Source organism: Poromitra crassiceps (genome assembly GCF_964638095.1).
Source record: "Poromitra crassiceps genome assembly, chromosome: 17".
Taxonomy (NCBI): Eukaryota; Metazoa; Chordata; class Actinopteri; order Beryciformes; family Melamphaidae; genus Poromitra; species Poromitra crassiceps.
In genome coordinates, this window is record NC_139635.1 from 33,063,127 (window position 1) to 33,076,382 (window position 13,256).

Here is a 13,256-nt window from a genome sequence, read left to right on the forward strand (position 1 = left end):
AGAGTTGCTGTAATGTCACACACTAAATAAAACATGGTAAGTGGATGTTGTACTTGTCAGTTTTTTCCTTCTTCTTTACTGTCAGACCTAGCCTGATATCCAGACCTTTGAATCCGCCCACTCCACAGAGTTGAGTTTGCCTGCTCTTGGTCTGGCAATGTCATATGCAAATTCCTTTTCTAAATGTCTGAGCCAAAGAGCGCCGAGGGCGACTAACGATTGGCCAATCACCGTCAATAAACAGCCCAACGGCCAGGACTAAACCTTAACGCTCTGTTGTCAAGACTGCACCGAGGAGTAAACAACAACGGCTGCAGGCGATGCTGGTTTAAATTGATTACAAGTACCAATTAAACTGTTTGGAGAGCATTTATTCAAAGGGGAGATTTTTTTTTTAGGAGTAACTAATGTAAGATTGGACGTGGGACTTGGGCTCTAGTGATTGGTTGGAATTCCCCTGGGGGGATCCCATCATATAAATAACTCAGAGTGCAATCTCAGACTATGAAATGAGTGTAACGAGTTGACAATTCAGTCTGAATATCAGGCTATGTCAGACTATTATCATATATGCATTCGTCATAAACTTTTATCCCCTTCAATTTTCCTGAAAGCATTATATCATTTTGTTATAAAGTGTACTCTTGAAAAGGTGCATACAAAATGCCATTGCAGTCGTGCTGAATTACATTACTTGGCATTGAACCACTGAAAGACTGGAAACGTGCAAATCGTACCTGTTTTCCGTGTGGATAAATGTTTTTTTCCCCCACTCTCCCTTCCATTTTAGAGTGATTGAGCAACTGGGCGGAAAGCAGCTGGTGATGAATCATATGCACCATGAGGACCAACTAGTCCGCTACAACGCCCTGTTGGCTGTGCAGAAGCTAATGGTTCACAACTGGTATGTACACAAGCCTAGCCTCCAGGATGTGATGCTTAGTTTGTCTTTGAGCAGACTACGGTACTCATAGCCACGAAGATGTCATCGTGAAAATTAGCCCTGTATACTCAATTTCAGCATAACCTCACTTCCTGACATTAAACTAGTAAATCCTGACATTTTCATATACAGAAATGTCTGTTTTGCTGCTGCAACTGTAACCAGTTTCAGAAATCTTTTACTTTTGCTGATCTAAACAGGACAGTTTTTTCTTTGGAAAGATCCAAAGTGATGTGTTTTAAGTTTCCGGCAGAAGCAACAGTGGTTTGTTTTGGGGATGTACAGATACATCATCAGGCCCTTTATATCAGCCAATATCAGCATGCCAGAGTCAATCCATAACAACTTGATTGATTTGAGCCCCCTATCTGTGTTGTGAAAACATGGCTTGTAGATATTGTCAAAATGTAAACATAAACAGTCTATGAAACACATAGCCACGGCTTCCCATGCCACCGTAAACACTCGCATTGCTCTGGTATAGCGTCTGCTATCTACACTATGCACCCCAGACACTCGTCTTCCATCAAGACATTAGTCTCTTAAAACAAACTGTTTCATCTACATCCGGTGAATGCAGCTATACACAGTCTGTACGTTACACCCCCAGAACATGCACAAGGAAGTTGGGAAAAAAACCTTCAGACAGGAAAGAAGTTCGACAGAATCCGACCAATCACGACACGTGTGTCCACGAAAAATGCGGCATATTGGATTCTGGTTGGACTAATGAGCGGAAGACCCGCCTTTCTACTTCCCATTCCGGTTGGTGCGTGATTCTCCCCCACGAAGTACAGACGGTATGGTGGAAGCATTTGAAAATTGCGGAAGCCAACTCGTCTGTTCTAAGAGACTATCAAGACATGCATAGTGAGCCACACAGCCAAAATAGTGCATTGTAATCACAGACCAGGAAATACACCGTGCCAAACCGCGAGACAAACAGAGACTAACCTTATTTCCACAGCCATGGGTGCTTTATTTCCTCAGTCACAGTCATAGCTTGATCCAGTATATGCTGTCAAGCCTCGCTGGGCCACTCTCTGTCCATTTATAAATGCAGAAAAGAGCTAAATCCACAGAAACGAAGAGCAGAGGCACGGCCCCGGCAGGTCTGAATCAACAAGCCATGTTTTCACACCACGGAGAGGGGGCGTGGCTTCTTTCACTGCTCCCATCACAATAACTCGCATGTCTCGCTAGATATATAATATTCTTTTGTGGGCATCTAGTAGCGCTGAATCTTACCAATAGTGCCTTTAATACAAATGTCAAATTAGCAACAGAATAAAACTAAGAAGGTGTTTGGTTAAAAAACAAACATTGAATTATCTAAAAATGGGCATGTCTGAAATGTTATTTTTATTTTTATTTATCTACCTAAAAAACATTGTGCAATGAAATCCTTGTTTGTTTGAAATAAATTGAAGAAGAACTGAGCAGTTATCATGAGGAGTGAGTCTGAGACCATGCCTGAACAAAGAAAAGATTCAAGCTTATATACTGTATCCCAACTTGCATGCAAAGACATATTTTTTTATCAAGTGTGTACTCATAAATTAAGAAGTTTGTGATGAAAAGTGCACTCAGTAGAGGGCAGATGTACAACTAGAAAAGTGCACTCAGTAGAGTACAGATCTCCATCTGACACCGCCAGAGATGGGGACTTGGACTTCAGACTTGGACTCAAGTTGCACTTCAGTCACACACACACACACACACACACACACAGTGACTTGAGACTCGTCCTCAAAAAACTTGAGACTTGACTCTGACTCGAGATTTGGGACTTGTGAGGAATCTTTATTTATAAACATTAACATTAAGGAAATGTCTACTAATAATAATGTCAACGAATCAATGCTGATGCTGATGAGTCTATCAGTCTGACGACTAATATGACTCTGGGACAGACGTCCGATATTTTGGGGGTTCCGCTGTCGAGCGAACGCCCCGCCCCTTCCGTCATTGTTTACAGACCGACTCATATGAAGCTATTTATTATTATTATTATTAGCAGAAATGTCGTCTGGACCTACGATCGATCCGCTCCAACTCCATTCTCACGTCAACAATAACCACAGCACACGGAAGTGGAAGTCCACTATACAGCGGAAACCCTGACATACTGTATCGGCTGTCTGTCGTCCCAGAGTCATATTAGTCGTCAGACTGACTCTGGGTTCCCAGATTGATGCTGATAGTGTATGCTAATAGGTAAACGAGTGAGGATAATACACTACATGCTGTGTGTTCTAAGTAGAGTGGCTGGCATGCAGTAGATGATGCAACGCTCCTCCGTAAGAGACTTGAGACTTGACTTGGACTCCAGCTCAAAGACTTTAGACTCGACTTGGACTTGCAAAAAAATGATTGCGAGCGTCTCTGGGCACCGCTACGCCTAACCATGGCCAAACCGAAACCCAACTGTGATGGTTAACACACACGCACGCTGGCATGCACACACACGCACGCACGCACACACACACACACACACACACACACACACACACACACACACACGGCCAAACACATTATCCCATAATCATTTGGACAAAGCCATGTAAAAAAAAAAAGATTCAGGTTGATGTTAGCATGGATTTGAGTTCTACTCCAATTTCATTACGTATGAGCGTTTCCTTTACTTACTACAATGCTTTTTATACCCCTCAGAATAAATTCAGCTTTAATATTAAGGCATCACTCTTCACATTGCCTCTGGCTCTACCGTCCAAATACTCAACTTGCTTCTGTTATCTGGTGTGTTTTTTCTGCCTAATGGATCCCCTGGAAACGCACCCGAAAACATGAAAAAAGCAACGACAGAAAAATGTGTTTGTTTTGCGGCCAGTATCTAAAACACACTCTGAGCAGCTGTGGACGGAGATATGTGTTTAATGTCTCTGAGTATACTGCTGCTTCTCATCTAAGTGATCTTAATGCATGTTCACTGAAGTGTGGGTAGAAGTGTGTTTTGTTCAGTTTATTGATTCAAGATAAAAGAGCAAGGCCAAAATAGGGGGGAGTCTAGATCAGTGATTCCCAACCTGTGGGCCGCGGCCCCCTGGTGGGCCGCGAAGGTATTGCAAGTGGGCCGCCAAATCATTTCCAAAAAAGTATGATTTTTTTTGGGGGGGGGGGGGGGGGATCAATTTTTTTTTTAAAGATTTTGAAAAATCATACTTGAAAAAGTATGATTTTTGTTTCTTTGATGTTATTGCTTTTGCTTGAATTGAAGTTTCATCTTTACATCATCTTTATATTGGGTTTGTGTTTATTTGTAACCCTATCGATTTAATGGGCTTTCTTCTGATATTTGGATTTTGTTTGGATCTGATATTGGATGTCAAATTGTTATGAGAATGCATTTTTCCATTGTTGAAGGATACCTTTATTTATTAATCATTTGTTAATTAGCCTGTTACAGACAGCCCCTTGCTTGTCATTTCTGACATCTGTGTGGTGCTGATGGACAGCTCCTTGAATGATTGGCGTGTGTGTGTGTGTGTGTGTGTGTGTGTGTGTGTGTGTGTGTGTGTGTGTGTGTGTGTGTGTGTGCGTGTGTGTATGTGTGTGTGTGTGTATGTGTGTGTGTGTGTGGACAGCTCCTTGAAAACTGTAATACTGAAGGTGTTGCAACATGTTACAGGTGCTGTGTTAGTGACTGTGGAGCTTCCAACATGTTTCTCCTGTATTCAGTTCAGTCCTTTATGTTCAATTTTCAATAAAAAAGTGCTCTGAGAACGCATTATATGGCCTTTGTATTTATGGGGTCGGAGGTGGGCCGCGAACATTTTTGAGACATAAAAGTGGGCCCTGAGTTGGAAAAGGTTGGGAACCACTGGTCTAGATGATTATTGATTTGTTTTATTCGTCAACAATACCTTACTTGCCCAATAGAGGGAACATGATATAAGAGCTCTCAGTATGGCAGAAAGGAAAGGGACAGAGGTGGGGTTGATTATTAGTATTAGCACATGTGCTGAGACAGCAGCGCAGTGATTGATTTGTTTGTGGGTCAGCGTGGGCTGTCTGAAACGGAGGCCCTAGGTATTGTTGATAGGCAGATAATTCACATAATAGGCTAAATCCTTTTTGAGGGAAACAACCTCAACACCGGTGGAAAAGTAGCCAGCGCGTACAGGGAAAATCAATGAAGGCAACACCGCTGCCTCAAGGTTGTTTCGTCACATGAAGAACATTCTTTGCTGCCTTCACCCTTGTTGCATTTCCTCTATGAAAACTAGGGATGCACCGATATGAAAATTTTGGCCGATGCCGATAACCGATATTAACATTGCTGTTATGGCCGATTACCGATATTTACCGATGTCGATATGATCTGTATAAAACCACATTTTTATGATCATCACATTTTGTACATACTGAAAAACACATGTTAACACTGAATTTGAAAAAGTTATGCATTTCTTTATTTGCAAAGCCTTTGGAAAAGCCCATAAATCATAGATTTACTGCATTATTTCATATCAATGTGAAGAATTTGGCTGATAATGATAACCGATATTAACATTGCAACATCTGACCGATACCGATATGACCGATATGTTAAAAAATGACTAACATCGGCCGATACCGATATGATTGCCGATATATCGTGCATCCCTAATGAAAACGGAATGGTTTGAGTGCTATTGTAGATTGCGAAAAGACTGCAAGGTTGTTGGGTTTGTTTGTTTTTTCAAGCTGAAAACCACTCGTTTTTCTTCCAAATATTGAGGAGGTTTTGACCCCTATACTGTATCTTGCCACCTCAACTGTACAGAACAGGAAGGTTTTACCATTGCAATTCACCACACACACACACTCTCTCACCTTGAGTGGGCTGCCGTGTCTTTGGTGTTGCCATGAAAAGACATCCTCTTCCCTACTAAACAAAGGCCTCTGCTGTCATGACAACAGCAGACAGATGGGTGTTTGAATTGAGAAGTTTCTTTCTTCAGCTTTGAAAAGACTCTTTTCTCAAAGCTTCAATCTACGCTGCAGGAACTGAAAGTACTGCATTAGTTAAGGAATGTGCTTTTTCACATCCAACCCAGTGTTGGTGCCCTGATGTTGATGAAAAGGGTGTAGACCTACATAACTATGTAGGCTACACAGGATACAAACATGTCTAGACTCTTAGTGTAAACCTAACACAATCCACAATACAATACAATAATAGTGTGCAACAAAGTGACAGTGCGCTGCAGTGCGTGTAAATCAACTGTTCAGTAGCCTGACTGCCTGGGGGGAAAAACTGTTACTGAGACGTGTGGTGTGGTGTGGTGTGGTGTGGTGTGTGACTTGATGCTCCGGTAGCGTTTTTTGGAAGGGAGGAGTGAGAACAGGGTATGGGCGGGGTGGCTGGTGTCTTTGATGATGTTCTCGGCTTTCGTGGTGAAGATGTTATGGAGATTTGGTCATTCTGTGCCGATGCATTTAGCTGCTGTCTTCACAGTCCTCTGTAGCCGTCTGCAGTCCATCACGTATTGCCAGACATACCAGACACTTGTACCACTGATGCTGTAGGCCTGTGTCTAGACTTCAGTGCAGGGCAGGCTGTGTCTAGACTTCAGTGCAGGCTGTGTCTAGACTTCAGTGCAGGGCAGGCTGTGTCTAGACTTCAGTGGGGGTCATCCCTATGTTCCCCGAGTCCTATGTTCCCCGGGTCCTATGTTCCCCGCTTTTCCCAAATAGGGTCCTATGTTCCCTGGGAGAGGTTAGGTTTTGGGTTAGGGTCTGGGGGAGGTTAGGTTTAGGCGTGGGGGGTGGGAGAGGTTAGGTTTTGGGTTAGGGTCTGGGGGAGGTTAGGTTTAGGGTTAGTGAAAAACGGGGAATATAGAACCCGGGGAACATAGACATGATCCCCTTCAGTGCAGGCTGTGTCTAGACTTCAGGGCAGGCTGTGTCTAGACTTCAGTGCAGGCTGTGTCTAGACTTCGGTGCAGGCTGTCTCTAGACTTCAGGGCAGGCTGTGTCTAGACTTCAGTGCAGGCTGTGTCTAGACTTCAGTGCAGGCTGTGTCTAGACTTCAGTGCAGGCTGTCTCTAGACTTCAGTGCAGGCTGTGTCTAGACTTCAGTGCAGGCTGTGTCTAGACTTCAGGGCAGGCTGTGTCTAGACTTCAGTGCAGGGCAGGCTGTGTCTAGACTTCAGTGCAACAGGCTGTGTCTAGACTTCAGTGCAGGCTGTGTCTAGACTTCAGTGCAACAGGCTGTGTCTAGACTTCAGTGCAGGCTGTGTCTAGACTTCAGTGCAGGCTGTGTCTAGACTTCAGTGCAGGCTGTCTCTAGACTTCAGTGCAGGCTGTGTCTAGACTTCAGTGCAGGCTGTCTCTAGACTTCAGTGCAGGCTGTGTCTAGACTTCAGTGCAGGCTGTCTCTAGACTTCAGGGCAGGCTGTGTCTAGACTTCAGTGCAGGCTGTGTCTAGACTTCAGTGCAGGCTGTGTCTAGACTTCAGTGCAGGCTGTGTCTAGACTTCAGTGCAGGCTGTGTCTAGACTTCAGTGCAGGCTGTGTCTAGACTTCAGTGCAGGCTGTGTCTAGACTTCAGTGCAGGCTGTGTCTAGACTTCAGGGCAGGCTGTGTCTAGACTTCAGTGCAGGGCAGGCTGTGTCTAGACTTCAGTGCAGGCTGTGTCTAGACTTCAGTGCAGGCTGTCTCTAGACTTCAGTGCAGGCTGTGTCTAGACTTCAGTGCAGGCTGTGTCTAGACTTCAGGGCAGGCTGTGTCTAGACTTCAGTGCAGGGCAGGCTGTGTCTAGACTTCAGTGCAGGCTGTGTCTAGACTTCAGTGCAGGCTGTGTCTAGACTTCAGGGCAGGCTGTGTCTAGACTTCAGTGCAGGCTGTGTCTAGACTTCAGTGCAGGCTGTGTCTAGACTTCAGTGCAGGCTGTCTCTAGACTTCAGTGCAGGCTGTGTCTAGACTTCAGGGCAGGCTGTCTCTAGACTTCAGTGCAGGCTGTGTCTAGACTTCAGGGCAGGCTGTGTCTAGACTTCAGTGCAGGCTGTCTCTAGACTTCAGTGCAGGCTGTGTCTAGACTTCAGTGCAGGCTGTGTCTAGACTTCAGTGCAGGCTGTGTCTAGACTTCAGTGCAGGCTGTGTCTAGACTTCAGTGCAGGCTGTCTCTAGACTTCAGTGCAGGCTGTGTCTAGACTTCAGTGCAGGCTGTCTCTAGACTTCAGTGCAGGCTGTGTCTAGACTTCAGGGCAGGCTGTGTCTAGACTTCAGTGCAGGGCAGGCTGTGTCTAGACTTTAGTGCAGGCTGTGTCTAGACTTCAGTGCAGGCTGTGTCTAGACTTCAGTGCAGGCTGTGTCTAGACTTCAGTGCAGGCTGTGTCTAGACTTTAGTGCAGGCTGTGTCTAGACTTCAGTGCAGGCTGTGTCTAGACTTTAGTGCAGGCTGTGTCTAGACTTCAGTGCAGGCTGTGTCTAGACTTCAGTGCAGGCTGTGTCTAGACTTCAGTGCAGGCTGTGTCTAGACTTCAGGGCAGGCTGTGTCTAGACTTGCAGCCAGTCTGGAGAATATCATTTGTAGGCCGGGACGTCTCTGTAGCATAGCTTCATTTAATGGTATGTTGTGACACATTTTTTCTTTATCAAACAATTGCAGGCTCCTGCGATTTGGATATTGCACTTAGTCATATTGCGATTTCAATTGCGATTTGATTAATTGGGCAGCCCTACTCATTTCCAGCCTTTGGTTGACTGAAATTGTGACTAAATAAGATATATTAAATGTTAAATGCTTGGTTAGTTGCCATGTACTTTCAAAATGGACTCGCCCGCTGCGTGGGCTCGCCGCACGCAGCACGGTCCGCTCGCAGCGTTGCCAAAAAGACGCTTACAGTGGTCCACGCGGATTCGCGAAACACCATGAAACATAGATAGGTAGATAAGTAGGTAGATAGATAGGAGCTAGTAGATAAGTAGGTCATGGGTCAACTTAGAACCGATTAACTTTCCACGCCCACTGGCCAAAAGGAGGCATGGCCATACCTCCGCCACTCTACCGAGTGCCCTCTAGTTTGATCTGTGTTCGAAACAGCAGTGTACTGTAGTGTTTGTTATGTCAGTCCTGATGTGTTCTCCGTCTCTTCGCAGGGAGTACCTGGGAAAACAACTCCAGTCCTCTGATCAGCAGCAACCTCAAGCCGTGGCAGCTCGCAGCTGAACTGTCGTTGTGCATGGATGTTTGTGTATTGTGTGGATGAGTGTGTACTGTGTGTACGTCATTCTTCTCCATTTTAATAATCAGCTGTTCATTTCATGTAATGATATGCAAAAGGTGTGGTTTCTCATTCCTGGCAACAGCCCACTTTATTCTTGATGTTACTTGATTTAATTGTCGTGCGATGTGATGTTCCCTCACAGCTAAGTGATGTGCAGATTGGAGTAGCACTTTATGTCTGTGATAATGTATAAAATTGCAAGTTATTTAAGTCTTACCTGTAAAATGTTGTACGTATTCCAATAAAGTCGCTCATCTGTGGTATTTTTTCTTCGTTGCAACTGCATTTCAAGATTCCCTTTAATAGCCACAGCGGTCAAATCAATAGTAGAAGACAAAGCAATACAGAAAATCACAATCACAAATTATAAAGTGCAAAACATAAAGTCCTTTAAAGTGACATGATTTGGGGGGGGGTGGGACCCCGGCCCGTTTCTGAGCTGGTTGTGCTTGAAACTGTCCCTGTGACAACAGGTTCCGGTACTGCCAGACATCAGTCTTCTGCCAAGGGAGAGAGCCTAAAGAGTTTGACCTGGGTGGGAGGGGTTGGCCATGATTTTCTGAGACTGCTTCAGAGTCATGGCAGTGTGTAGGTCCTGAAGGGAGGGCAGGCTGCATCTGACCACCTTTTCAGCACGGCGAATGATGCGCTGCAGCCTGGAGATGTTCTCAGATGGTGATGGATGGATTCAACGGAGGAGGTGTAGAAATGGGCCAATGCTGCCTTTGGCACCTTGACTTTCCTCAGCCGCTAAAGAAGGTCCATCCTCTGTTGTGCGTCCTTGGTGAGAGATTTAATGTTCAGCTCTCATTTGCTGCCCTGAATTGAGTGTTACAATTCTAAGTCTCACATCATATTCCACTGGCTCCCAAGTAATAAAAGCTGAAGTATCAGGCCTGAGGTCATTTTAAAGTAATCCACACACGTTTATGCAGAAATGTCTGACATGTTAACTCATGCACCTTCAGGTTGAAGCTGAATGTAATCTCTACACGTGGAAACATTGTTCAAACGGTGCCTAAGGCGTGTGGTTCGGAAATGACTTGTGAAATAGTAACTGCATAGTCATTTAAATATAATGATTTTCTTGTTCTAGTGTTGAACACGTTCATGTTGGATTTTGCAGGAAATTCTCTCTTGCACACCGACACTGCAGAGCTGTGAGTGAACTGTCACACTGGAAGGCCAAAAACGTAAGTCCTTGAAATCATTCAGTGCTTTTCCCAGCCAAACTACTGTAGGCTAAGTGAGTGGACTGTAAAGGAAACTATTTTGTTACGGTCAAAAGTCCGTGATGCTACTGGGACCACTTGGTATGTTTATGTTCCCATCAGAAGTTAAATTGGAAGTTTTTTTTTCCATCTCACCTTGACTTCACATAGCTTACATTCTTCACTTGTCTCTTCCTTCATCGTTTCAGCACTTAAATGAACACTATTTCTATCCATTTCACACCTTTCGGAAACCTGTCTGCTTCATATATCTTCAAAGCTTTGTTGAATGACCTAACCTGTAAATGTTTTGCTCATTTTGAAGAACTTTTACCGCCGTGTTTATTTTGTCTTAGAACTTTGTTACTTTCAACGTCTCGAGATTAAAGACAAAACAGCATTTGCAATTAGCAAACTTCTTTTGTAACTTGTGTTGATTTAAGATACAACTACAAGTGTGCTCATGCGCGTACTTCATAACAGATACAGGTTGACCTATATCAATAAATGACTGTAAAGGCACAGTTTCAAACATTTGATTGCAATCAGGGTTTATTAATCACATCATACTGCAATTTCTCTCCATGTATTTTCTACTTGCTTTTCTTTATACAGAATTTAAATACCAAAACAATGCAAACAACTGGTACTTTAGTTGTATATACTTTTGACTGCTGTGGAACTTATCATTCTCTACAGAAATACATCTACACAGCCAGTGCTATTATGGTATATGTTATATGAAAGAAAAATGGGTGGGTGGCTGTGAGCACAGGTGTTAAAGTGCTCAGGTTCTCCACTAAGTTCAAGCGGAGTCTGCTTGAAGCATTACTGTACATGAATTTGCAGGGTTGGGGAACCAAAGAGTTTCTGCCGCTAGCTACGCTTCTTGTACTTTGTCTTCATCTCGTTGATCTCGTGCTCCAGATCGGCCATCCTCTGCATCATGACACATCTCTGAATCCTGACCCGGGACGAGGTGGCTCTGCAGCTGCTGCTCCCTCTCAGCCAGAGCAGGTACTGTATGCTCTTGGTGTTCTCATCACTTTGCTCTTCAGCCAGCTGAGAGCCTTTCTGCAGGCACTTCTCCAGTGTCTTCTGGGCCTCCTCTTTCTGTTATGTACTTGAGTAGTTTTTTTAATAAATTGTACTTGAGTAGTTTTTACAGAATACTTTTTACTCTTACTCAAGCAGCCCACATTTGCAATAAAATACATGTACTTTTACTCAGTTACATTGGGCCATTAACAGGTAGAGTAGTGAGTAGCGAGAAGTGTGTATACACCCCACTTGAATAAGTCGATTTGAAAAGACAATGGGACATCCTGACACCTCTCCACAGCTGCCCACCTCCCCTTCCCTTGACTGTCCGTTGCTATAGATAGTAGCACATGACATGTGTGAATAGTGAAAATCACTAGCGGTCCCGAAAGGTTATCCCAGTAATTTACTGGGAACTGGCCTATGTATGTGTTGGGCTGGCCCAATTAGCGGCTGGATTTACAGCAAGAAGAGGCAGTTGAACTGTGCAATCAAAAGGTGTTTATTCACCCACAAAAAAGACAAAATTGATTTAACAGGACAAAAAAGGATTTGACAGAAATGAGGCATGGCTGAGAGTAGCCCTCCAGTGTCTTACCAGCAGCCAAAACTGAATTATACACACACACTGGCAGCTTTTTATAGTCTGCCACAGGTAATTGGCTGGATGCTACCAATTACATAGGGGTCACTTTAATAATAATAATAATAATAATAATAATGATTGGATTTATATAGCGCCTTTCCAAGTGCTTCACAGAATCATTATTCGTTCACACCATTCGTACCGGTGGTTCGAAAGCGTGGCAGCCACACATCGGCGCTCAACGGCCCCTCCGACCACCATCATTCATGTCTACATTCATACCAATCATACGAGGCAAGGAGGGTTAAGTGTCTTGCCCAAGGACACAATGACAGCAGCTGGGAGGGAGCGGGGATCGAACCGCCAACCCTTGCGTCATTGGCCGACCCGCTCTACCTCCTGAGCTAAAGCCGCCCCCGCAATTAACAATAGCATTCAATAAAACAGCATACTGCCCCTTTAAACAACCATTCTACATATCTATCAAATAGACAGTTAAAGAAATGTTGCTCTCAATCCATTTAATAATGCAACATAAGAATAAACATTTCAAGTTGAAGCAAATGCACAAAACCCCCCTCCTGCTATCCCATTAGATAGTTCCTCCCGAGAGGACTCTTTTGCCGGAACACCCTGAGAACAGAGAGACAACAGGTAAGTGACTGCATGCATCAAACAATTAAAATATTTGCTTTGCACAATGTACTTAGAATTATATTGCACTTAGTTATATTGCACTTGCCCAAACCAAACTATGAAAACCTACTACAGTACATGTCAGGTTAAGCAGGCTACTGACCATTTTGTTTCACAGGTGAAGCTTGTTGTCCATGCTGATTAGCTGATCCAGCAGGACAAGACAAATTAAGTCACAAATAAAATATATTCAATAAATACACATGTCTTTGTGTGTCATTATTAATGCTGTGCAAATTATGCTGTGTAAACGAGTCAATAATTCCATGTTTCCATATATATGTGAAAATAGTGCAAATGATTGGTAACAAAGTACTACCAATGCTAGAGCTTTGTTACAGTATGCAAGGGGCTTAATATTGGGGAGTCTATGAGCCTACCTATTAAGCAAGTTAGTGTTAGAATGATGGAGGGTCTTTCTGCTGGTTTCTTCTGCAGGCCCATGAGAGCATCCTGATGTTTGCCTGCAAGCAAAGGATCTTCTCTTGCTAGAGGAGTTCTTTCACCTCAATTTCATGGTGAAGAGCCTACTTTTCCTCCTCAATG

The 13,256-nt window shown here is 43.9% G+C and overlaps 1 protein-coding gene across 1 annotated transcript in view; it reads left to right on the forward strand.

Moving 5' to 3' along the window:
- atp6v1h (ATPase H+ transporting V1 subunit H) overlaps positions 1-9,422 on the forward strand; it is a 45,948-nt gene extending 36,526 nt beyond the window's left edge. The window contains exons 13-14 of the mRNA XM_083653385.1: positions 791-904; positions 9,049-9,422. Of these exons, the coding sequence (XP_083509511.1) occupies positions 791-904; positions 9,049-9,118 (184 nt within the window). The 3' untranslated portion in view covers positions 9,119-9,422. The remainder of the gene's footprint in view (positions 1-790; positions 905-9,048) is intronic.
- The last annotated feature ends 3,834 nt before the right edge of the window (positions 9,423-13,256 follow it).